Source organism: Bombina bombina, chromosome 11 (assembly GCF_027579735.1).
Source record: "Bombina bombina isolate aBomBom1 chromosome 11, aBomBom1.pri, whole genome shotgun sequence".
In the NCBI taxonomy this organism is placed as follows: Eukaryota; Metazoa; Chordata; class Amphibia; order Anura; family Bombinatoridae; genus Bombina; species Bombina bombina.
In genome coordinates, this window is record NC_069509.1 from 185,207,164 (window position 1) to 185,230,308 (window position 23,145).

Sequence of the window (23,145 nt, forward strand, 5' to 3'; positions counted from 1 at the left end):
TTCCATCCTCATCCAGCCAGCAAAGCCTTTATCCAGGAGGCCTCTTCGATCTTCATCCATCTGGTGAAGTCCTCATCCAAGCGGAAAGAAATGTTCATCCAGACGGCATCTCTATCTTTATCCATCCGGCGCGGAGCGGGGCAGCAAATTAGGGGTTAACAACTGTAATGTAGGTGGCAGCAATGTTAGGGGCAGCAGATTAGGGATTAATAACTGTAATGTAGGTGGCAGTAATGTTAGGGGCAGCAGATTAGGGATTAATAACTGTAATGTAGGTGGCAGCGATGTTAGGGGCAGCAGATTAGGGGTTAATAACAGTAATGTAGGTGGCAGCAATGTTAGGGGCAGCAGATTAGGGATTAATAACTGTAATGTAGGTGGCAGCGATGTTAGGGGCAGCAGATTAGGGATTAATAACTGTAATGTAGGTGGCAGCAATGTTAGGGGCAGTAGATTAGGGATTAATAATTTGTGCTAAATGGTTAAAGGAAGGAGCGCCTAATTGAGGCTAGGTCTTAATGCTAATGTGATATAGATGCCACAGAGGTCCGTCTGTTAACAGATATATTATGTTAATGGTATGGATAGATAGCACAAAAAACGAGGAGGACAAATGAAAAGGATATATATGATATATAAGATTTTATGTATGATTTTATATGATTGTAGAGTTATGTGCAATTCTTACTACATTAAAAGGTTAATTTAATACAAATTAGATTAAAAGGTCAATTTAATACAAATATGCCATGGATCCATGTAAAAAAAAAATCACATACAAAAAGTTAAAACAACTGATAAAAATTTGAACAGTTAATACAAATCTGACAACGGTCACAATAGTCTGCAATAGTATAACAGATTAAAACAATTAATATGGCATAGGAAATACTAAATACTAAAGTGCATATGCTAATAAGATTGCTAATAAGATTGTAACACAGTGCAATAAAAAGGCAACCCTAAATAGGGTGGTGTAAAAATAAAAATAAAAATAGAATTAGTGCATCATGAGATGTCCCAAATACAAAGTTCCAATATGTCCAAATGTTCAAAAGAAATGGTCTAAATTAATCCAAAATGTTAGTGTTAATGTGATGCAGTGGTAAAATCAAATCCAAGTGAAGAAAAATATAAAATCAAAAATGAAAAACAAAAATCAAAAACCAAAAGGCAAAAATCAACATCACACTTGTTCAATTGCTGTGATGTGATGAATCCAAACTTAAACTGTGATAAAACCTTGGGGGTGATCAAATAAAAAATATGTTGTTCTTTAAATCCTGTGAAAAAAGAAAATATACAAATAGAGCAGTACTGTTTCCAAATAGCTACAAATATGAAAAGTATCTCACCATATAAGCCAACGCGTTTCGGCCCACTTTTAGGGCCTTTCTCAAGACTGAGTCTTGAGAAATATTGTTTGTGTAATACATTTCTTTTTATTGGGAACAGGATTATCACGAGCAAAAGTGAACCTACATACATAGAGGCCGAATTATTAAATGTCTTGCGCACCTGATCCGACAGTGCGGATCAGGTCCGCAAGACATCGCTGAATACGGAGAGCAATACGCTCTCCGTATTCAGCCTTGCACCAGCAGCTCACAAGAGCTGCTGGTGCAACGCCAACCCCTGCAAACTCGCGGCAAATGGGCCGCCAGCAGGGGGTGTCAATCAACCCGATCGTACTCGAGGGTTATGGAGCAGCGGTCTTTAGACCGCAGCTCCATAACTTGTGTTTCTGGTGAGTCTGAAGACTCGCCAGAAACACGGGGCATCAAGCTACATTTGGAGCTTGATAGATAGGCCCTTTTATGTAGACAGGAGAGAAGTGCTGATCTGCGGATGGATAGTGCTCAGTAGTACAGAACTTTTCTGCAGTATATCAGCCTGACTCCATCTGTAAGGACACTCCAGCCATAAAATAACAGTCAGTTCTTTTCTGAACTAAGGATGTACATGTCAGCCTCATCAGTGCATGTGCAGTTATATCTCTCTAGGTACAGTGGGTCAAAGGGTCTATCTCTGGTTCCCCCTCATCACCCTGAGGGAGACCAAACCCCCAAGGGTCATTTACTTAGTAGCCCTATGAATTAACAAATGTATATACTTATTGGCTGACACAGAAATCCTTTAACCGACATGGACATTGCTGAATCGGTATTGACCTAGTGTAAATCTGAAGCGATTCCTGACTGAAGAAAATCCTTTTGAGTAAATATTTTAACTGTATGAACAAATCAGCCACATTTTTGTTGCTTTATTTAATTTGTTTTTGTTTTTTTATTAAAGAGAACACTCATTTATAGTTTTTGAATGAATAAGATAAATATGGAAATGCTCACATCTATTACATATAGAACAGGGAATAAAATGGTGCGTTACCCATGGTTGGTGAAAACGGTTTTCCAGGCATTGGAGCGCTAGGTACGGGATATAGCGGTCCTTTAGGATAATCCATATCACCTAAAAGAATATAAAAGCATTTGTTACACAAGAAGTAAATCTCCTCCCATAAAATTAAACTACATTCTTTTCAATTACTTTTAAAGGATATGTCATATTTTTTGTAAATATCTTTTGTATGTGAATAGAGTCCTGTATTATCTGCTGCACTATTCACTGCTCTCTGGGGGTTTTTCCCCTGTGTAACTCTCTTCTGTATGTGAATAGAGTTCTGTAACATCTGCTGCACTATTCACTGCTCTCTGGGGGGTTTTCCCCTGTGTAACTCTCTTCTGTATATGAATAGAGTCCTGTAACATCTGCTGCTCTATGCACTGCTCTCTGGGTTTTCTCCCCTGTGTAACTCTCTTTTGTATGTTAATACGAGTCGGGTAACATCTGCTGCACTATTCACTGTTCTCTGGGTTTTCTCCCCTGTGTAACTCTTTTTTGTAAGTGAATAGAGTCCTGTAATATCTGCTGCACTATTCACTGCTCTCTGGGTTTTCTCCCCTGTGTAACTCTCTTTTGTAAGTGAATAGAGTCCTGTAATATCTGCTGCACTATTCACTGCTCTCTGGGTTTTCTCCCCTGTGTAACTCTCTTTTGTAAGTGAATACGAGTCAAGTAACATCTGCTGCACTATTCACTGCTCACTGGGTTTTCTCCCCTGTGTAACTCTCTTTTGTAAGTGAATAGAGTCCTGAAATATCTGCTGCACTATTCCCTGCTCTCTGGGTTTTCCCCTATGTAACTCTCTTTTAGTAAGTGAATTGAGTCCTGTAATATCTGCTGTACTATTCACTACTCTCTGGGTTTTCTCCCCTGTGTAACTATCTTCTGTATGTGAATAGCATTCTGTATCATCTGCTGCACTATTCACTGCTCTCTGGGTTTTCTCCCCCATGTAACTCTTTTGTATGTGACTAGAGTCCTGTAACATCTGCTGCACTATTCACTGCTCTCTGGGTTTTCTCCCCTGTGTAACTCTCTTCTGTATGTGAATAGAGTCCTGTAACATCTGCTGCACTATTCACTGCTCTCTGGGTTTTCTCCCCTGTATAACTCTCTTTTGTAAGTGAATAGAGTCCTGTAACATCTGCTGGACTATTCACTGCTCTCTGGGTTTTCTCCCCTGTATAACTCTCTTTTGTAAGTGAATAGAGTCTTGTAACATGTGCTGCACTATTCATTGCTCTCTGGGATTTCTCCCGTGTGTAACTCTCTTTTGTAAGTGAATAGAGTCCTGTAATATCTGCTGTTCTATTCACTTCTCTCTGGGTTTTCTCCCCTGTGTAACTCTCTTTTGTAAGTGAATAGAGTCCTGTAACATCTGCTGCACTATTCACTGCTCTCTCGGTTTTCTCCTCTGTGTAACTCTCTTCTGTATGTGAATAGAGTCCTGTAACATCTGCTGCACTATTCACTGCTCTCTGGTTTTTCTCCCCTGTGTAACTCTCTTTTGTAAGTGAATAGAGTCCTGTAACATCTGCTGCACTATTCACTGCTCTCTGGTTTTTCTCCCCTGTGTAACTCTCTTTTGTAAGTGAATAGAGTCCTGTAATATCTGCTGCTTTATGTACTGCTCTCTGGGTTTTCTCCCCTGTGTAACTCTATTTTGTAAGTGAATAGTCATGCAACATCTGCTGCACTATTAACTTCTCTCTGGGTTTTCTCCCCTTTGTAACTCTATTTTGTAAGTGAATAGTCATGTAACATCTGCTGGACTATTCACTGCTCTCTGGGTTTTCTCCCCTGTGTAACTCTCTTCTGTATGTGAATAGAGTCCTGTAACATCTGCTGCACTATTCATTGATCTCTGGAATTTCTCCCCTGTGTAACTCTCTTCTGTATGTGAGTAGCATTCTGTATCATCTGCTGCACTATTCACTGCTCTCTGGGTTTTCTCTCCTGTGTAACTCTCTTTTGTAAGTGAATAGAGTCCTGTAATATCTGCTGTTCTATTCACTTCTCTCTGAGTTTTCTCCCCTTTGTAACTCTCTTTTGTATGTGAATAGAGTCCTGTAACATCTGCTGCACTATTCACTGCTCTCTCGGTTTTCTCCTCTGTGTAACTCTCTTCTGTATGTGAATAGAGTCCTGTAACATCTGCTGCACTATTCACTGCTCTCTGGGTTTTCTCCCCTGTATAACTCTCTTTTGTAAGTGAATAGAGTCCTGTAACATCTGCTGGACTATTCACTGCTCTCTGGGTTTTCTCCCCTGTATAACTCTCTTTTGTAAGTGAATAGAGTCCTGTAATATCTGCTGTTCTATTCACTTCTCTCTGGGTTTTCTCCCCTGTGTAACTCTCTTTTGTAAGTGAATAGAGTCCTGTAACATCTGCTGCACTATTCACTGCTCTCTCTGTTTTCTCCTCTGTGTAACTCTCTTCTGTATGTGAATAGAGTCCTGTAACATCTGCTGCACTATTCACTGCTCTCTGGGTTTTCTCCCCTGTATAACTCTCTTTTGTAAGTGAATAGAGTCCTGTAACATCTGCTGGACTATTCACTGCTCTTTGGGTTTTCTCCCCTGTGTAACTCTCTTTTGTAAGTGAATAGAGTCCTGTAATATCTGCTGTTCTATTCACTTCTCTCTGAGTTTTCTCCCCTTTGTAACTCTCTTTTGTATGTGAATAGAGTCCTGTAACATGTGCTGCACTATTCATTGCTCTCTGGGATTTCTCCCCTGTTTAACTCTCTTTTGTAAGTGAATAGAGTCCTGTAATATCTGCTGTTCTATTCACTTCTCTCTGAGTTTTCTCCCCTTTGTAACTCTCTTTTGTATGTGAATAGAGTCCTGTAACATCTGCTGCACTATTCACTGCTCTCTCGGTTTTCTCCTCTGTGTAACTCTCTTCTGTATGTGAATAGAGTCCTGTAACATCTGCTGCACTATTCACTGCTCTCTGGGTTTTCTCCCCTGTATAACTCTCTTTTGTAAGTGAATAGAGTCCTGTAACATCTGCTGGACTATTCACTGCTCTCTGGGTTTTCTCCCCTGTATAACTCTCTTTTGTAAGTGAATAGAGTCCTGTAATATCTGCTGTTCTATTCACTTCTCTCTGGGTTTTCTCCCCTGTGTAACTCTCTTTTGTAAGTGAATAGAGTCCTGTAACATCTGCTGCACTATTCACTGCTCTCTCTGTTTTCTCCTCTGTGTAACTCTCTTCTGTATGTGAATAGAGTCCTGTAACATCTGCTGCACTATTCACTGCTCTCTGGGTTTTCTCCCCTGTATAACTCTCTTTTGTAAGTGAATAGAGTCCTGTAACATCTGCTGGACTATTCACTGCTCTTTGGGTTTTCTCCCCTGTGTAACTCTCTTTTGTAAGTGAATAGAGTCCTGTAATATCTGCTGCTTTATGTACTGCTCTCTGGGTTTTCTCCCCTGTGTAACTCTCTTTTGTAAGTGAATAGTCATGCAACATCTGATGCACTATTAACTTCTCTCTGGGGTTTCTCTCCTGTGTAACTCTCTTTTGTAAGTGCATAGAGTCCTGGAACATCTGCAGGACTATCCACTGCTCTTTGGGTTTTCTCTCCTGTGTAACTCTCTTTTAGTAAGTGAATAGAGTCCTGTAATATCTGCTGCACTATTCACTGCTCTCTGGGTTTTCTCCCCTGTGTAACTCTCTTCTGTATGTGAATAGCATTCTGTATCATCTGCTGCACTATTCACTGCTCTCTGGGTTTTCTCCCCCATGTAACTCTCTTTTGTATGTGAATAGAGTCCTGTAACATCTGCTGCACTATTCACTGCTCTCTGGGTTTTATCCCCTGTGTAACTCTCTTCTGTATGTGAATAGAGTCCTGTAATATCTGCTGTTCTATTCACTTCTCTCTGAGTTTTCTCCCCTTTGTAACTCTCTTTTGTATGTGAATAGAGTCCTGTAACATCTGCTGCACTATTCACTGCTCTCTCGGTTTTCTCCTCTGTGTAACTCTCTTCTGTATGTGAATAGAGTCCTGTAACATCTGCTGCACTATTCACTGCTCTCTGGGTTTTCTCCCCTGTATAACTCTCTTTTGTAAGTGAATAGAGTCCTGTAACATCTGCTGGACTATTCACTGCTCTCTGGGTTTTCTCCCCTGTATAACTCTCTTTTGTAAGTGAATAGAGTCCTGTAATATCTGCTGTTCTATTCACTTCTCTCTGGGTTTTCTCCCCTGTGTAACTCTCTTTTGTAAGTGAATAGAGTCCTGTAACATCTGCTGCACTATTCACTGCTCTCTCTGTTTTCTCCTCTGTGTAACTCTCTTCTGTATGTGAATAGAGTCCTGTAACATCTGCTGCACTATTCACTGCTCTCTGGGTTTTCTCCCCTGTATAACTCTCTTTTGTAAGTGAATAGAGTCCTGTAACATCTGCTGGACTATTCACTGCTCTTTGGGTTTTCTCCCCTGTGTAACTCTCTTTTGTAAGTGAATAGAGTCCTGTAATATCTGCTGTTCTATTCACTTCTCTCTGAGTTTTCTCCCCTTTGTAACTCTCTTTTGTATGTGAATAGAGTCCTGTAACATGTGCTGCACTATTCATTGCTCTCTGGGATTTCTCCCCTGTTTAACTCTCTTTTGTAAGTGAATAGAGTCCTGTAATATCTGCTGTTCTATTCACTTCTCTCTGAGTTTTCTCCCCTTTGTAACTCTCTTTTGTATGTGAATAGAGTCCTGTAACATCTGCTGCACTATTCACTGCTCTCTCGGTTTTCTCCTCTGTGTAACTCTCTTCTGTATGTGAATAGAGTCCTGTAACATCTGCTGCACTATTCACTGCTCTCTGGGTTTTCTCCCCTGTATAACTCTCTTTTGTAAGTGAATAGAGTCCTGTAACATCTGCTGGACTATTCACTGCTCTCTGGGTTTTCTCCCCTGTATAACTCTCTTTTGTAAGTGAATAGAGTCCTGTAATATCTGCTGTTCTATTCACTTCTCTCTGGGTTTTCTCCCCTGTGTAACTCTCTTTTGTAAGTGAATAGAGTCCTGTAACATCTGCTGCACTATTCACTGCTCTCTCTGTTTTCTCCTCTGTGTAACTCTCTTCTGTATGTGAATAGAGTCCTGTAACATCTGCTGCACTATTCACTGCTCTCTGGGTTTTCTCCCCTGTATAACTCTCTTTTGTAAGTGAATAGAGTCCTGTAACATCTGCTGGACTATTCACTGCTCTTTGGGTTTTCTCCCCTGTGTAACTCTCTTTTGTAAGTGAATAGAGTCCTGTAATATCTGCTGCTTTATGTACTGCTCTCTGGGTTTTCTCCCCTGTGTAACTCTCTTTTGTAAGTGAATAGTCATGCAACATCTGCTGCACTATTAACTTCTCTCTGGGGTTTCTCTCCTGTGTAACTCTCTTTTGTAAGTGCATAGAGTCCTGGAACATCTGCAGGACTATCCACTGCTCTTTGGGTTTTCTCTCCTGTGTAACTCTCTTTTAGTAAGTGAATAGAGTCCTGTAATATCTGCTGCACTATTCACTGCTCTCTGGGTTTTCTCCCCTGTGTAACTCTCTTCTGTATGTGAATAGCATTCTGTATCATCTGCTGCACTATTCACTGCTCTCTGGGTTTTCTCCCCCATGTAACTCTCTTTTGTATGTGAATAGAGTCCTGTAACATCTGCTGCACTATTCACTGCTCTCTGGGTTTTATCCCCTGTGTAACTCTCTTCTGTATGTGAATAGAGTCCTGTAACATCTGCTGCACTATTCATTGCTCTCTGGGATTTCTCCCCTATGTAACTCTCTTCTGTATGTGAATAGCATTCTGTATCATCTGCTGCACTATTCACTGCTCTCTGGGTTTTCTCTCCTGTGTAACTCTCTTTGTAAGTGAATAGAGTCTTGTAACATGTGCTGCACTATTCATTGCTCTCTGGGATTTCTCCCCTGTGTAACTCTCTTTTGTAAGTGAATAGAGTCCTGTAATATCTGCTGTTCTATTCACTTCTCTCTGGGTTTTCTCCCCTGTGTAACTCTCTTTTGTGAGTGAATAGAGTCCTGTATCGTCTGCTGCACTATTCACTGCTCTCTGGGTTTTCTCCTCTGTGTAACTCTCTTCTGTATGTGAATAGAGTCCTGTAACATCTGCTGCACTATTCACTGCTCTCTGGGTTTTCTCCCCTGTGTAACTCTCTTTTGTAAGTGAATAGAGTCCTGTAATATCTGCTGCTTTATGTACTGCTCTCTGGGTTTTCTCCCCTGTGTAACTCTCTTTTGTAAGTGAATAGTCATGCAACATCTGCTGCACTATTAATTACTCTCTGGGGTTTCTCCCCTGTGTAACTCTCTTTTGTAAGTGCATAGAGTCCTGTAACATCTGCTGGACTATCCACTGCTCTTTGGGTTTTCTCCCCTGTGTAACTCTCTTTTGTAAGTGAATAGAGTCCTGAAATATCTGCTGCACTGTTCCCTGGGTTTTCCCCTATGTAACTCTCTTTTAGTAAGTGAATAGAGTCCTGTAATATCTGCTGCACTATTCACTGCTCTCTGGGTTTTCTCCCCTGTGTAACTCTCTTCTGTATGTGAATAGCATTCTGTATCATCTGCTGCACTATTCACTGCTCTCTGGGTTTTCTCCCCATGTAACTCTCTTTTGTATGTGAATAGAGTCCTGTAACATCTGGTGCACTATTCATTGCTCTCTGGGATTTCTCCCCTGTGTAACTCTCTTCTGTATGTGAATAGCATTCTGTATCATCTGCTGCACTATTCACTGCTCTCTGGGTTTTCTCTCCTTTGTAACTCTCTTTTGTAAGTGAATAGAGTCTTGTAACATGTGCTGCACTATTCATTGCTCTCTGGGATTTCTCCCCTGTGTAACTCTCTTTTGTAAGTGAATAGAGTCCTGTAATATCTGCTGTTCTATTCACTTTTCTCTGGGTTTTCTCCCCTGTGTAACTCTCTTTTGTGAGTGAATAGAGTCCTGTATTGTCTGCTGCACTATTCACTGCTCTCTGGGTTTTCTCCCCTGTGTAACTCTCTTTTGTAAGTGAATAGAGTCCTGTAACATCTGCTGCACTATTCACTGCTCTCTCGGTTTTCTCCTCTGTGTAACTCTCTTCTGTATGTGAATAGTCATGCAACATCTGCTGCACTATTAATTACTCTCTGGGGTTTCTCCCCTGTGTAACTCTCTTTTGTAAGTGCATAGAGTCCTGTAACATCTGCTGGACTATTCACTGCTCTTTGGGTTTTCTCCCCTGTGTAACTCTCTTTTGTTAATGAATAGAGTCCTGTAATATCTGCTGCTTTATGTACTGCTCTCTGGGTTTTCTCCCCTGTGTAACTCTCTTTTGTAAGTGCATAGAGTCCTGTAACATCTGCTGCACTATTCACTGCTCTCTGGGTTTTTGCCCCTGTGTAAACTTTCTTTTGTGTGTGAATAGAGTCGAGTAACATCTGCTGCACTATTCACTGCTATCTGTGTTTTCTCTCCTGTGTAACTCTCTTTTATATGTGAATAGAGTCCTATAATATCTGGTGCACTATTTACTGCTCTCTGTGTTTTCTCCTCTGTGTAACTCTCTTTGTAAGTGAATAGAGTCCTGCAACATCTGCTGCACTATTCATTGCTCTCTGGGATTTCTTCCCTGTGTAACTCTCTTTTGTGAGTGAATAGAGTACTGTAATATCTGCTGCACTATTCACTGCTCTCTGGGGTTTCTCCCCTGTGTAATTCTCTTTTGTGAGTGAATAGAGTCCTGTAATATCTGCTGCACTATTTGCTGCTATCTGGGGTTTTCTCCCCTGTGTAACTCTCTTTGTAAGTGAATAGAGTCCTGTAATATCTGCTGCACTATTCACTGCTCTCTGGGTTTTTGCCACTGTGTAACTCTCTTTTGTATGTGAATAGAGTCCTGTAACATCTGCTGCACTATTCACTTCTCTCTGGGTTTTCTCTCCTGTGTAACTCTCTTTTTAAGTGAATAGAGTCCTGTAACATCTGCTGCACTATGCACTGCTCTCTGCATTTTCCTGAGTGTAACTCTCTTTTGGTAAGTGAATAGAGTCCTGTAATATCTGCTGCACTATTCACTGCTCTCTGGGTTTTCCCGAATGTAACTCTCTTTTGGTAAGTGAATAGAGTCCTGTAATATATGCTGCACTATTCACTGCTCTCTGCATTTTTCTAATGTGTAACTCTCTTTTGTATGTAAATAGAGTCCTGTAACATCTGCTGCACTATTCACATCTCTCTGGGTTTTCTCCCCTGTGTAACTCTCTTTTTAAGTGAATATAGTTGTGTAACATCTGCTGCACTATTCACTGCTCTCTGCATTTTCCCAAGTGCAACTCTCTTTTGGTAAGTGAATAGAGTCCTGTAACATCTGCTGCACTATTCACTCCTCTCTGGGTTTTCTTCCCTGTGTAACTCTCTTTTATATGTGAATAGAGTCCTGTAATATCTGGTGCACTATGTACTGCTCTCTGGGTTTTCTCCTCTGTGTAACTCTCTTTGTAAGTGAATAGAGTCCTGTAACATCTGCTGCACTATTCACTTCTCTCTGCATTTTCCCCTGTGTAACTCTCTTTTGGTAAGTGAATAGTGTCCTGTAACATCTGCTGCACTATTCACTGCTCTCTGGGTTTTTGCCACCGTGTAACTCTCTTTTGTATGTGAATAGAGTCATGTAACATCTGCTGCACTATTCACTTCTCTCTTGGTTTTCTCTCCTGTGTAACTCTCTTTTTAAGTGAATAGAGTCCTGTAACATCTGCTGCACTATGCACTACTCTCTGCATTTTCCTGAGTGTAACTCTCTTTTGGTAAGTGAATAGAGTCCTGTAATATCTGCTGCACTATTCACTGCTCTCTGGGTTTTCCCGAATGTAACTCTCTTTTGTTAAGTGAATAGAGTCCTGTAATATATGCTGGACTTTTTACTGCTCTCTGCATTTTTCTAATGTGTAACTCTCTTTTGTATGTAAATAGAGTCCTGTAACATCTGCTGCACTATTCACATCTCTCTGGGTTTTCTCCCCTGTGTAACTCTCTTTTTAAGTGAATAGAGTCGTGTAACATCTGCTGCACTATTCACTGCTCTCTGCATTTTCCCAAGTGTAACTCTCTTTTGGTAAGTGAATAGAGTCCTGTAATATCTGCTGCACTATTCACTTCTCTCTGGGTTTTCTCCCCTGTGTAACTCTCTTACTAAGTGAATAGAGTCCTGTAACATCTGCTGCACTATTCACTGCTCTCTGTATTTTCCAGAGTGTAACTCTCTTTTGGTAAGTGAATAGAGTCCTGTAATATCTGCGGCACTATTCACTGCTCTCTGGGTTTTCCCGAATGTAACTCTCTTTTGGTAAGTGAATAGAGTCCTGTAATATCTGCTGCACTATTCACTGCTCTCTGGGTTTTCACCCCTGTGTAAACTCTCTTTTGTATGTGAATAGAGTCCTGTAACATCTGCTTTACTATTCACTGCTATCTGGGTTTTCTCCCCTGTGTAACTCTCTCTTGTATGTAAATAGAGTCCTGTATTATCTGCTGTACTATTTACTGCTCTCTGTGTTTTCTCCCCTGTGTAACTCTCTTTTATATGTGAATAGAGTCCTGTAATATCTGGTGCACTATTTACTGCTCTCTGGGTTTTCTCTTCTGTGTAACTCTCTTTGTAATTGAATAGAGTCCTGTAACATCTGCTGTACTATTCACTGCTCTTTGGGTTTTCTCCTCTGTGTAACTCTCTTTGTAAGTGAATAGAGTCATGTAACATCTGCTGCACTATTCAATTCTCTCTGGGTTTTCTCCCCTGTGTAACTCTCTTTTGTAAGTGAATAGAGTCCTTTAACATCTGCTGCACTATTCACTTCTCTCTGGGTTTTCTCCTCTGTGTAACTCTCTTTTGAAAGTGAATAGAGTCCTGTGACATCTGCTGCCCTATTCACTGCTCTCTGCATTTTCCCCTGTATAACTCTCTTTTGGTAAGTGAATAGAGTCCGGTAATATCTGCTGCACTATTCCCTGCTCTCTGGGTTTTCCCGAGTGTAACTCTCTTTTGTTAAGTGAATAGAGCCCTGTAATATCTGCTGCACTATTCACTGCTCTCTGCGTTTTCCCCCTATGTAACTCTCTTTTGGTAAGTGAATAAAGTCCTGTAATATCTGCTGTACTATTCACTGCTCTCTTCATGTTTCTCCCCTGTGTTACTCTCTTTTGGTAAGTGAATAGAGTCATATAACATCTGCTGCACTATTCACTGCTCTCTAGGTTTTTTCCCCTGTGTAACTCTCTTTTGTAAGTGAGTAGCTTCCTATAACATCTGCTGCACTATTCACTGCTCTCTGGGTTTTTCTCACCGGTGTAAATCTCTTTTGTAATTGAATAGCATCCTGTAATATCTGCTGCACTATTCACTGCTCTTTGGGTTTTTCTCCCCTGTGTAATTCTCTTTTGTAAGTGAATAGAGTCCTGTAACATCTGCAGACTCATATGCATTTCATCTAAATAAGTAATTTAATACAAATAAATCATTTTAACTTGCAAGGACATGAAAGTGCAGATAGAAATTGTTGTTATGTGATAGTTATACAGAAGCTATAGTGTAATAATAAAATATGCTATGGGGTCTTAAGTAATTAAATGCCCTATCATCCTGGCTTGCTGTATTATAAGATAACATAACTGACTGAACCATAATAATAACTTATTTAACATAACTTATAAATAAAGACAATACACAGAGTGTGGGAAAAGACCCATGGGTCATGTTTATTGTGAAACAAGAGACCCGGCTTAAAGCAACAAGGCAAACCTACACCAGGTGGCAGCAATCTAGCTAGGAGAGTAAGCACCCCCTGCTAGGAAGATGGGCGCGCCCGTGAATGCCGTCACAAGTGGAGCTTAGCTGCATGCAGAAGGGCTTAGGGAGTTCTCGGCAATGTCAAAATGGGGGAGGGACCCCAGGCACGTGCCTGTGGACACTACCCTTTCCTTGGGGCAGCCGTCACTCTACCTCTGATGGCAAACTGGGGTGCGGGCCAACTGCCCAACCAGGGTGTAGATGAAAAACTCTGTACCAGTAGGACCAGATGTGACTAGGAGCATGTGAATGCCACTACCTGGGGAGTAAAAAACTACTGTCCTTGGACTTAAGGAAATGAGCCACGTAGCCCTCATCCAGCCTCAGACCCCTGCTGGAAACACCAAAGTGATGTCCAACCTAAAGATTGCCGCCTTACCAGATTCAAGAGAGGGAGGGAAGCTGTGAAGACAAGCTGGAACGAGGGTCTGTAACCTGACTTCTTATAGGTAAGCCAAATCCCCACCCATACTAATGCAACATTGTTGCCCCTTCACAGCTAGCACACTCCTATGGGCCTTAATTCTTATGTTTGTTACGTGCTATTCTGCCCTCCATTGTCTTAAGTAATTAAATGCCCTATCCTCCTGGCTTGCTGTATTATAACATAACAGTCATAGAACTGACTGAACCATAATAATAACTTGTATAACTTATAAATAAAGACAATACACAGAGTGGGGGAAAAAAACCCTGGGTCACGTTTATTGTGAAACAAGAGAACCGGCTGAAAGCAACAAGGCAAACCTACACCAGGTGGCAGCAATCAAGCTAGGAGAGTAAGCACCCCCTGCTAGGAAGATGGGCCGCATCCGTGAATGCCGACACAAGCAGAGCTTAGCTACACGCAGAAGGGATTAGGGAGTTCTCGGCAATGTCAAAATGGGGGAGGGACCCCAGGCGCACCCCTACATACACTACCCTCCCCCTGGGGCAGCCGTCACTCTACCTCTGATTACAAACCGGGGCGCGGGCCAACCACCACAAGAGAAATCAAACAAGCACAGCTCTTGCTGCCACCCTCATATATGTAACACAATAGCACACCTCAAATTACATTGGAACAGATCAATGCTTCTCTCAGTGAGGTGCACCCCATCACCCCATCCCTCCTGTAGAGACTCCTATCAGCCGTTGTGATGTTCCCATGTTCCACAACAAAACCTCCTATCTGAGACAAGAAAATTCTCACTTCCCTGTTTAACTTCTTACAGACCTGAAAGGCAGCCTTGTGGGAATGCATATGGCACCACACTATTCTTGGGATGATATTGGACCATCCTATCATAGCATTGGGGACCCAAGTCTGTAAAGTGTGCAGATCTGACTGAATCACCCCACTGAGCTGTTTTCACGGTAGGAGCCCCATATCATTCCCCCGGTGTGAATGATCAAAATGTGGGGTTTCTCCCACCAATGCATAGTCCCCTGCAGTAACTCAGGCAGACCCGACCAAGTCAACCCCCTGCATCCCAACCATCTAACAGTGACCCTAGAGGAGGGGAATCCCAACTGGCGTCCATCTGGTCTCGCGATCGTTCTCAGCTCAGCACAATGGATGTAGGAGTGCCCTGTGATCCTGACTCTGAACATATCCTCTCTCGGTCCTGCAAAGAAACAACAGTTAACAGGGGAACATTGCTAGGCTAAATAAAACACTTATTCAGTCAATGGCCTAACATACAACAGGTATCTTTGTGACCTCCACCAACCCAATGCTCTAATATGGTCAGCAGACTAACCCAACCTCACAGTGGTGGTAGCTGCTCCAACCCTAAATGAATGAGGAGCGATGACCCTAGGGACAAGGCTTACTCTAGCCGCCGCCCAGTTCAAGACTTTCCGGAACTGAAATCCTAGTCAGCGGGCAGCCATCAGCATGACTTAGAAACTGTTAGGTCCCCTCCGGATGAACGTCCATGTAGGTCCTAATTAGTCTAACTGGGCAACATTCAGAGCCCGTGTGGGTAGGTAATGAGATCCAAGTACCTCTGTCTTTCTGGTCGGTCTTCGATCTAGGCAGAAAACCGAGTACGGCTGACTCATTGTTCCGTATATGAGAGGCCAAAAGGCCTCCAGGCTTGTTCCTCTAAGGGGGGACTAATTCACCCACCCTGAGTGCCCCGTAAAAATCTAGCCCAAAGGCAGCTATGAACAGGGTAGCCTCGTAAGTAGAGAAACACAAATCAGGCAATGCATGACAAATGCTCGCCAGTCATTCGATAGTAACGGGTTCCTTAATGTCACCCGTTCATGGCACCATACGCCCCAAACCCTTCACTACCTGTCTCACCAAGAAGGTCTTGGAAGAGTCGACGAGATCATATAGTTTACAAATGAAGGAAATGGCGGTCTGTTGGGAACAGCCCATTACCTCAAGGTTCCACAATCCAATGAAGGAGACCCCATTGATCGCCATCGCATGACAGCCGTCCCTTCACATCACAGAAGGCGATCCATTTGGACCAGTGTCTTACGTAGGTGTTCCAGGTAGAGGGGGCCAAAGAAGATTGGATTATCATTATTAAAGGTCCCCATCCAATGCCCCCTGCCACTAGTAATCAGGACAAAAGGTAACCGTTAAAATCCGCCTGAGAAACTAAAGTATAGAAGGCTTCCCACTGAAAGCAGGAAAGCGCGTCAGCAATCCTATTCTGCACCCAAGGGACATGTTGGGCATGAAACGCAATGTTCAGGTACAGATACCTCAGCACCAGCAGCCTCAAGTACCTCACTAACGCCGGAGACCCGGACGTGAGTTTGTTAATAGAAAAAACAACGCTCATGTTGTCTGTTAAAAAAAACTACTTTGTGGTCACAAAACTGCTCGTCACATATTTTGAGGGCCACTACAATGGGGAAAAGTTCTAAAAGACAGAGGTTCTTTACTAGCCTCTTGACAATCCATGACTGAGGCCATGAGCCAGCACTCCAATGCTCAGACAAGGTAAGCACCATATCTGTGAGATCCTGCAGCGTTGGTGAACAATTGTATCACCATGTTGGAATAAACTTCCTTCATCCACATGCAGATCTGGTTAAAGTAACTCAGGAAATGTTCCCACACCGCCAGGTCGTCTACCATCTTGGGAGTCACGTGAAACCTTCGAGTTTGGGACCGGGCTCTGCACAATTGGAGTTTGAGCTGCCTGAGGAAAATCCTTCCCATGGGGCTGACTCTACCAGGAAAGTTCAAAAGACCAAAAAGGGTCTGTAGGTCCTTTATCGACCTGTAAGGTTCCGACTTCATAGCCCTGACCTCCTTCAGCATGCAGTCAATTTTATCCTGTGGCAAACAGCACTGCATTGCCGCAGAGTCGATTTCAATGCCCAAGAAAGTAAGGCAGGTACAAGGCCCTTGTGTCTTGTCCTCTACCAGAGGTGCCAGAAGTGCCCCCCTACCTGTCCTCCTGACCAATGAAAGAGCATCATCAAAGGACTGGTAGTGAACTGAACTAAGTTCAGCAGAGATAGCATCATTAACGGACCGCCCTTTTGGAAAAGAAAGGTGTTGAATTAACCTGAATTTTCTGGGTTCTTTTTTAGGAACGACCCCTAAAGGAGAGATTACCAACCCCGGAATTGATATCTCCCTAAAAAGGCCAGCCATACAGCCCATTGCTATTACCTTGCCCAATTTTTCTCAAACCAACACCCCGTAAGGGGAAAGGAGGAGTGGTGGATGGGAAGGAGCCGAAAGGCGGATTCCACATCTATCTTAGCCAGAAGTGCACCCCTACCTGTCCTCCTGACCAATGAAAGAGCATCATTAAAGGACTGGTAGTGAACCGAACTAAGTTCAGCAGAGATAGCATCATTAACGGACTGCCCTTTTGGAAAAGAAAGGTGTTGAATTAACCTTAATTTTCTGGGTTCTTTTTTAGGAACGACCCCCAAAGGAGAGATTACCAACCCGGGATTGATATCTCCCTAAAAAGGCCAGAAATACGGCCCATTGCTATTACCTTGCCCAATTTTTCTCTAACCACGCTTGTAAATTAATATGCTGATTTTAGGTTCCTGCGGACCGAGGACCCACATACCTTAGAATTGATGGGAATAACGTATCCCCATCGGAGAACTGCGCTGAGTAACTCGGCAAACCTCCCTATCTGGGTGGAGCATCAGCCATTTCTTAATTACGGTTACCCTCAGCAGGGTGGCCACCCTTTCCACCAGCGAAAGGTCTAGAACCAGAGCCCTGTCTCTCCTGGGAGCGCCCAGCTTCCTGGGACCTTGCGCATTCGGATACGGAGTGGTTCCCGCCACAATACCTGCAAGCGTGTCGGAACGCGCAGGCTGCTCCCTTGATGCAGGGCTTATCCTGAAAGTGCCAGCAGAACCCTGCAGGACACCATTGAGATTGCTGAGAAGCTCTGCTTCCAGAAGGCCCAGCAGGAGGCTGCCCAGGCATGACTGGTTTCTCAGGCCCAAGGTCTCTTACCGGTTCCCAATGGCCGTTGCACACGCTGGGGACCAACGGAAGTCGACGGCTGCTTCTGATGGCTCTGCTCCTCCTCGACACGATAACCCAGACCGGAGTGGTCCACAGAACCCGCTTCCTGCGATGCCATGATCTCCTAGAATTAGAATTGGGAGAGAGGAGTACCACGGGGAAAAGACAAGGTCCCCACAGCCCCAGTTGAAGCAGAATCTAAGCCCCCTTGACTGCTAAACATGTGCTCTGCGCCACACACCATTTCCATATAATCAGACACACCACCCTCTTGCGCATCAAGCACTGCATTCGCAAACTGTACTTGTCTGGAAGAGTCTTGTTCTGTATCTACCTCTATCGCTTGGCATAAACTAGAAAGAGCGCCTGGGCCTTTCTTGGCCAAAGCCCTAGTTGTAACCTCAACTTTAGTCCAATGGGAGATACCCTAATTGTACACCGACGTGCACCATGTGATATGCTTCTCCCACTAGGGCCTCGTGCCCGATCCTCACTGACTGCTTGCCATGTAGAAGGCTGCCTATCTAACCCATCCAACTGATAAGCTGGTGTAAAAATAAAAGCAATAGATGGAGGCGCCAATGGTGCAGATGAATGGTGGTCTGATAGAGATTATTATCCAGTGATATACAGGGTACTCACATGTATTGGAGGCAATCACTTATGCCTATAGAGACAGGCTGGATTTTAACAGCAATCCAGCTGGCTGGTCTAAGGTCCAATATCAGTGTGTGGGTATCAGAGCATTATCACTCTACAAATAGCATATCAGAATACCATACACAGCACTCAGAGTGGATTTATATAAAAACATTTTTATTAAAAACTATAAAAAAAAGTTTTTAATAAAATGTTTTTATATAAATCCACTCTGAGTGCTGTGTATGGTATTCTGCTATGCTATTTGTAGAGTGATAATGCTCTGATACCCACACACTGATATTGGACCTTAGACCAGCCAGCTGGATTGCTGTTAAAATCCAGCCTGTCTCTATAGGCATAAGTGATTGCCTCCAATACATGTGATTACCCTGTATATCACTGGATAATATCTCTATCAGACCACCATTGATCTGCACCATTGGCGCCTCCATCTATTGCTTTTATTTCTAGATTCTCTCCTATTGGATGTTGGTAGAGAGCTGCCTCTAGGACCAGCTAGCTGGACTGCTGATGAAATCCAGCCCACCCCTATTGGCATAATCGATTGCCTTTGTCATTTGTGAGTACCTTGTGTTCATACCATATTGGCACATTACAAAAACCACCATTGATCTGCACCATTGGCGCCTCTTTCTTGTTGTTTTTTTTGATAAGTTGCATACCCATGGTCGGCCTGCGACCTGCTCATAAAAACCATCCTTATCGCCTGCTGCAAGGCCTCTGCCCAGCGAATCGCTACCTTGTGCCTCCGTACACTGCCTCCCAGGCTTGGCAACCCCTTTTGCTGCTCGTGAGCGCAGAGCTACTGTGCCTCACTGCGCCCCCACTGAGGACCTCCTGGGGCACTCCTCTCTTACCTGAGGACCCCAGAGGTGAAGACGATGCTACCAGCTTGGTTCCTGGATCTCGTAGGGTGGTTTCAGAAGTGACGTCACTGGAAGCGCACAGACCGGAAGTGATGTCATTGGGAAAAGACGCCGTTGCCCACATGGCTGAAGATTCGTGCAAAGATTCTCCGAAAGCCGCCCAACGACCGGAGATGGATGAGGGGAATCGCTGAAAGTCGTGACTGCAAATGGAAGACCACAGCCCAAGAACTGACGTAAGTGACTGCAAGAGCGTGACCACGACCAAAAAGGAATCCCTGGACAGCGTAACCGATGTCGGAGGTAAGTATGAAGTGCTCACACTTGCTCCAGTCAATGAAGCACCCTCAAAACACGCATCAGGGGGTACATTTTGAGTAGGGGGTACACCGACCCTGGGCCCAACCATGGGCTGACTGGGTGAAGGAAGGGAAGATGGGCCTGCAGGGGAACCCACTATAACCACCCCACTACTAATGGGACCGAGGGGAGGGGGATCCGCTACTACTTGAACTTCAGGGTAAAGGGAAGAGATCAGGGTATGACTCACTGGAGATGGTGGGACCATGTCCTCCTCCAAGTCGAAATCTTCAATCATTAACTCCTCCAACTCCTCACTCTTCACAGGCGCTCTGGAAGATCTTGAAGAATGATCAATGCTGCAGCAGACTGCTTTACTGGACAATGAAGATCTTACAAGCTGTGAAGACGAGCTGGAAAGATGGTCTGGGGCCTGTAATCTGACTTTTTATAGGTAAGCCAAATCCCCACCCATACTAATGCAACATTGTTGCCACTTCACAGCTAGCACACTCCTAAGGGCCTTAATTCTTATGTTTTTTACAGGCTATTCTGCCCTTCACTGTCTATTTATTAAGCCCTGGGTCGACATGATTGGCTATAGCGAATCATGTCAACCCTGCATTGCTAAATGCAGACAGTGTATTTAACATTGCACAAGCATTTCACAATGCAGTTGGTGTCAATCATCCCGAAAAAAGGTGGTGGACAAGTAACGACCACTGCTCTTTAACTTAAGTTTCCGCATCGCCAGAAACTTTGGGCGGATTAGGCAGCATCCGCTGCTTATGAAATCTGCCCCTATGTGTTTAACTTAGATTTGCACACTCTATCTGAACTTTAAGGAGGAGATTTATCAAACAGCCAGTGCTGCTTGCTCCGCCCGAGGTTTCAGGTCCACCGGTCGTAAGACTGCTGCTCCTTAACTTGTCCGACACCTTTTAGGTGGTGGACTACAATCATCCCGATCAGATACGATTGCAATGATTGACCCCCATGTTAGCGGCCGCGAATATCCAGGGGGCGGCATTGCACAAGCATTTCACAAGAACTGCTTGTGCAATGTTAAATGCTGACAGGGTATACATTTTGCGATGCCGGGCGGACATTATTCCCTCTTACTGTATCATGTGACAGTTATCAGCCAATCACAAAATAATAATAAAATTTATGTATATCCTGTGAATTTTGCACATACTCAGTAGGATCTGGTGCCACATAAATTTTGTGTATAAAAAAATTCTGCATAGTTAGATAATGGAAGTGAAATGGAAAGTTGTTTAAAATTGTGTGTTCTATCTGAATCATGACATTTTAATTCTGAGTTGAGTGTCCCTTTAAAGGACTTTACTTTAACAGTTATAAAAACATTTAAGTCATGGAAATAGAAATTTCCATATTAATAAAAAAAAAAATTATTTTGTTATCTGTGATGTTATTTAGGGGTAGATTTATCAAGCCTTTCAAACCCCTACGACTACAGGTTCTCACAAGAGGACCTGCAGTCCATATTTAACAAGCACCGGCCATCAGACTGCTGCTTTTCTAACCTTTCGCCAACTCAGGAAGATTGACAGCTCCTGCCCACTCGTTATTGGCTGCAGGGGCCGGGATTGCACGTGCGCGCAAAATAGCGCTCGTGTGCAATGCTGAATTCCCCCAGGGGAATTCAGCCCGCCAGGGGAAAACTGCGGCGGACAGGGGCTTGTATATGCGCCCCTGTCCACCGCAGCTTGATAAATCAACCCCTTAGTCTAAGGCACACCCTGTCCAGGAATTGTCAGGGTGCCAGGCATCAGACTGAGATGAGAACTGCAAAAATAATTACACCTTTATTAATAGCAAAAAATAATAAAAAGTCCACAAGTCAAATAACAAGCCAGGAGTCAAAACCAGAGCTGGTAGTCAGACAAGCCGAGCCAAGAGCCAAAGCGAATAGTCAGACGAGCCGGAATCAGGAACAAGGAAAACAGCAGAGTCAGGAACAAGCCAGGGATCAGGAACCAGGAAGGACGTCAGGCAGCCAGGTAATACACGGGAGCTCTCACAAACAGGTCTGAGACAACGCAAAGGCAAAGCATACTGAACAGAGGCCCTTTAAATAATAAATGATGACATCACAATTCTGAGACTGCATCCTGTCTCACACGGATGATGCACACCAGTATGGCCATAAAAGGAAGTGCAGGAAATGAGCAGCATCCCCCACAATGCACCATAGTCAGGAAGAGAGGTGAGTAAAATGGCTGCCAGCAACACATGGCAAACAAAACAGGGAAAAACCCTGACAGGGATGTATCCTGCAGCACAAGTTGCTTTTCATCCTTTCTAGGAAGGGTGGGGCAAGAAATGTTTTTATAAAAACTCAAGAAATGTTTACTGAGAGAGAGAGCACAGCTTATTTTAAAAGGTGTTCCTGTATGTTTTCATCTATCTATCTATTTATTTATCTATCTATCTATCATCTATCTATCATCTATCTATCAATCATCTATTATCTATCTATAGATCTATTATCTATCTATCCATCTATCCTCTATCTATCATCCATCTATTATCTATCTATCTAAAAATACAATAGAAGATCCAAAGACAGTGAGCGCCTTGAAGCACAAAAAGGACTCCACGGATCGTAAAAGACTTATCTTTATTATTTCATGGGTAAAAACATGACAGCAAAAAAAGCAGCTGTATATAGCACTCATAAAAGAAACAGACACAATGTCAGCAATCAGGACCTCACGCAGACATGTTTCATGCGGTTGCGCACTTGATCACTGACTGCCCATTGCTTTATAGCATGTTTTCTTAAAGAAACAGTTTCTCTATTCTGACATTGTGTCAACATACACTGTTCTCTATTTCTCCTTTGTTAAAATATGTACGAAAATTTGAATTGTATTTTCATTTTTCAAATTAACCTGTTATGATATGATATTATGTAAGGGATTTAAAATATGCAGAAAATACTTGAACGAAACTTTGGTAAATAAGTTAAATACCAGGTCTAATATATACATTTCCTAAAGATAAATTTATGTGTCATTTAAACGTTCTCATCTTATGTTATTGCTTCTTGGATATAGAAAGCTTTTTATAGAAGAAATGAAGAAGGAGATAATTATTCTTCATTTAAGGTTAGTTATTGACATAACATAAGGAACTTGTGACAATGGTACTAGGCATAAATGTGTAATTTTCACAGATTAAGCAAAAATGGGTTAAATTTTAATTATAGATTATATGAGTTGAAAAAATTATTAAATGTTGTCAAAAGAAAATATATTTGTAAATATTTAAAAATAAAGACACAATATTTGTCATTTACTTGTAGTATATTAATTTACAAATAAATCCAAATCTCTTCTCATATTCAGGCCTAATGGGTTGCAGGTTTTTAGTGTAAAAATCCAAAATACCTCACGTTTGTTCAATTTAGTTTCTCTATCTCCCCCACGTTTCCAAATAGGAACATGGTCTATGCCTTGAATTTTTAAAAGAGAAGCATCAGAATTATGGTGGGTTTTAAAATGTCTAGATACTGGAGTATCTGTATCATCATCCTCAATGGATCTCAAATGTTGTAGGAATCTGTCTTTTAGGCTAC

At 42.7% G+C, this 23,145-nt stretch overlaps 1 protein-coding gene across 1 annotated transcript in view; it reads right to left on the reverse strand.

Annotated features, from left to right (window-relative positions):
* LOC128641789 (lipopolysaccharide-induced tumor necrosis factor-alpha factor homolog) overlaps positions 1–23,145 on the reverse strand; it is a 76,757-nt gene that overhangs the window by 34,843 nt on the left and 18,769 nt on the right. The window contains exon 2 of the mRNA XM_053694323.1: positions 2,389–2,469. Coding sequence (XP_053550298.1) covers positions 2,389–2,464 — 76 coding nt within the window. The 5' untranslated portion in view covers positions 2,465–2,469. The remainder of the gene's footprint in view (positions 1–2,388; positions 2,470–23,145) is intronic.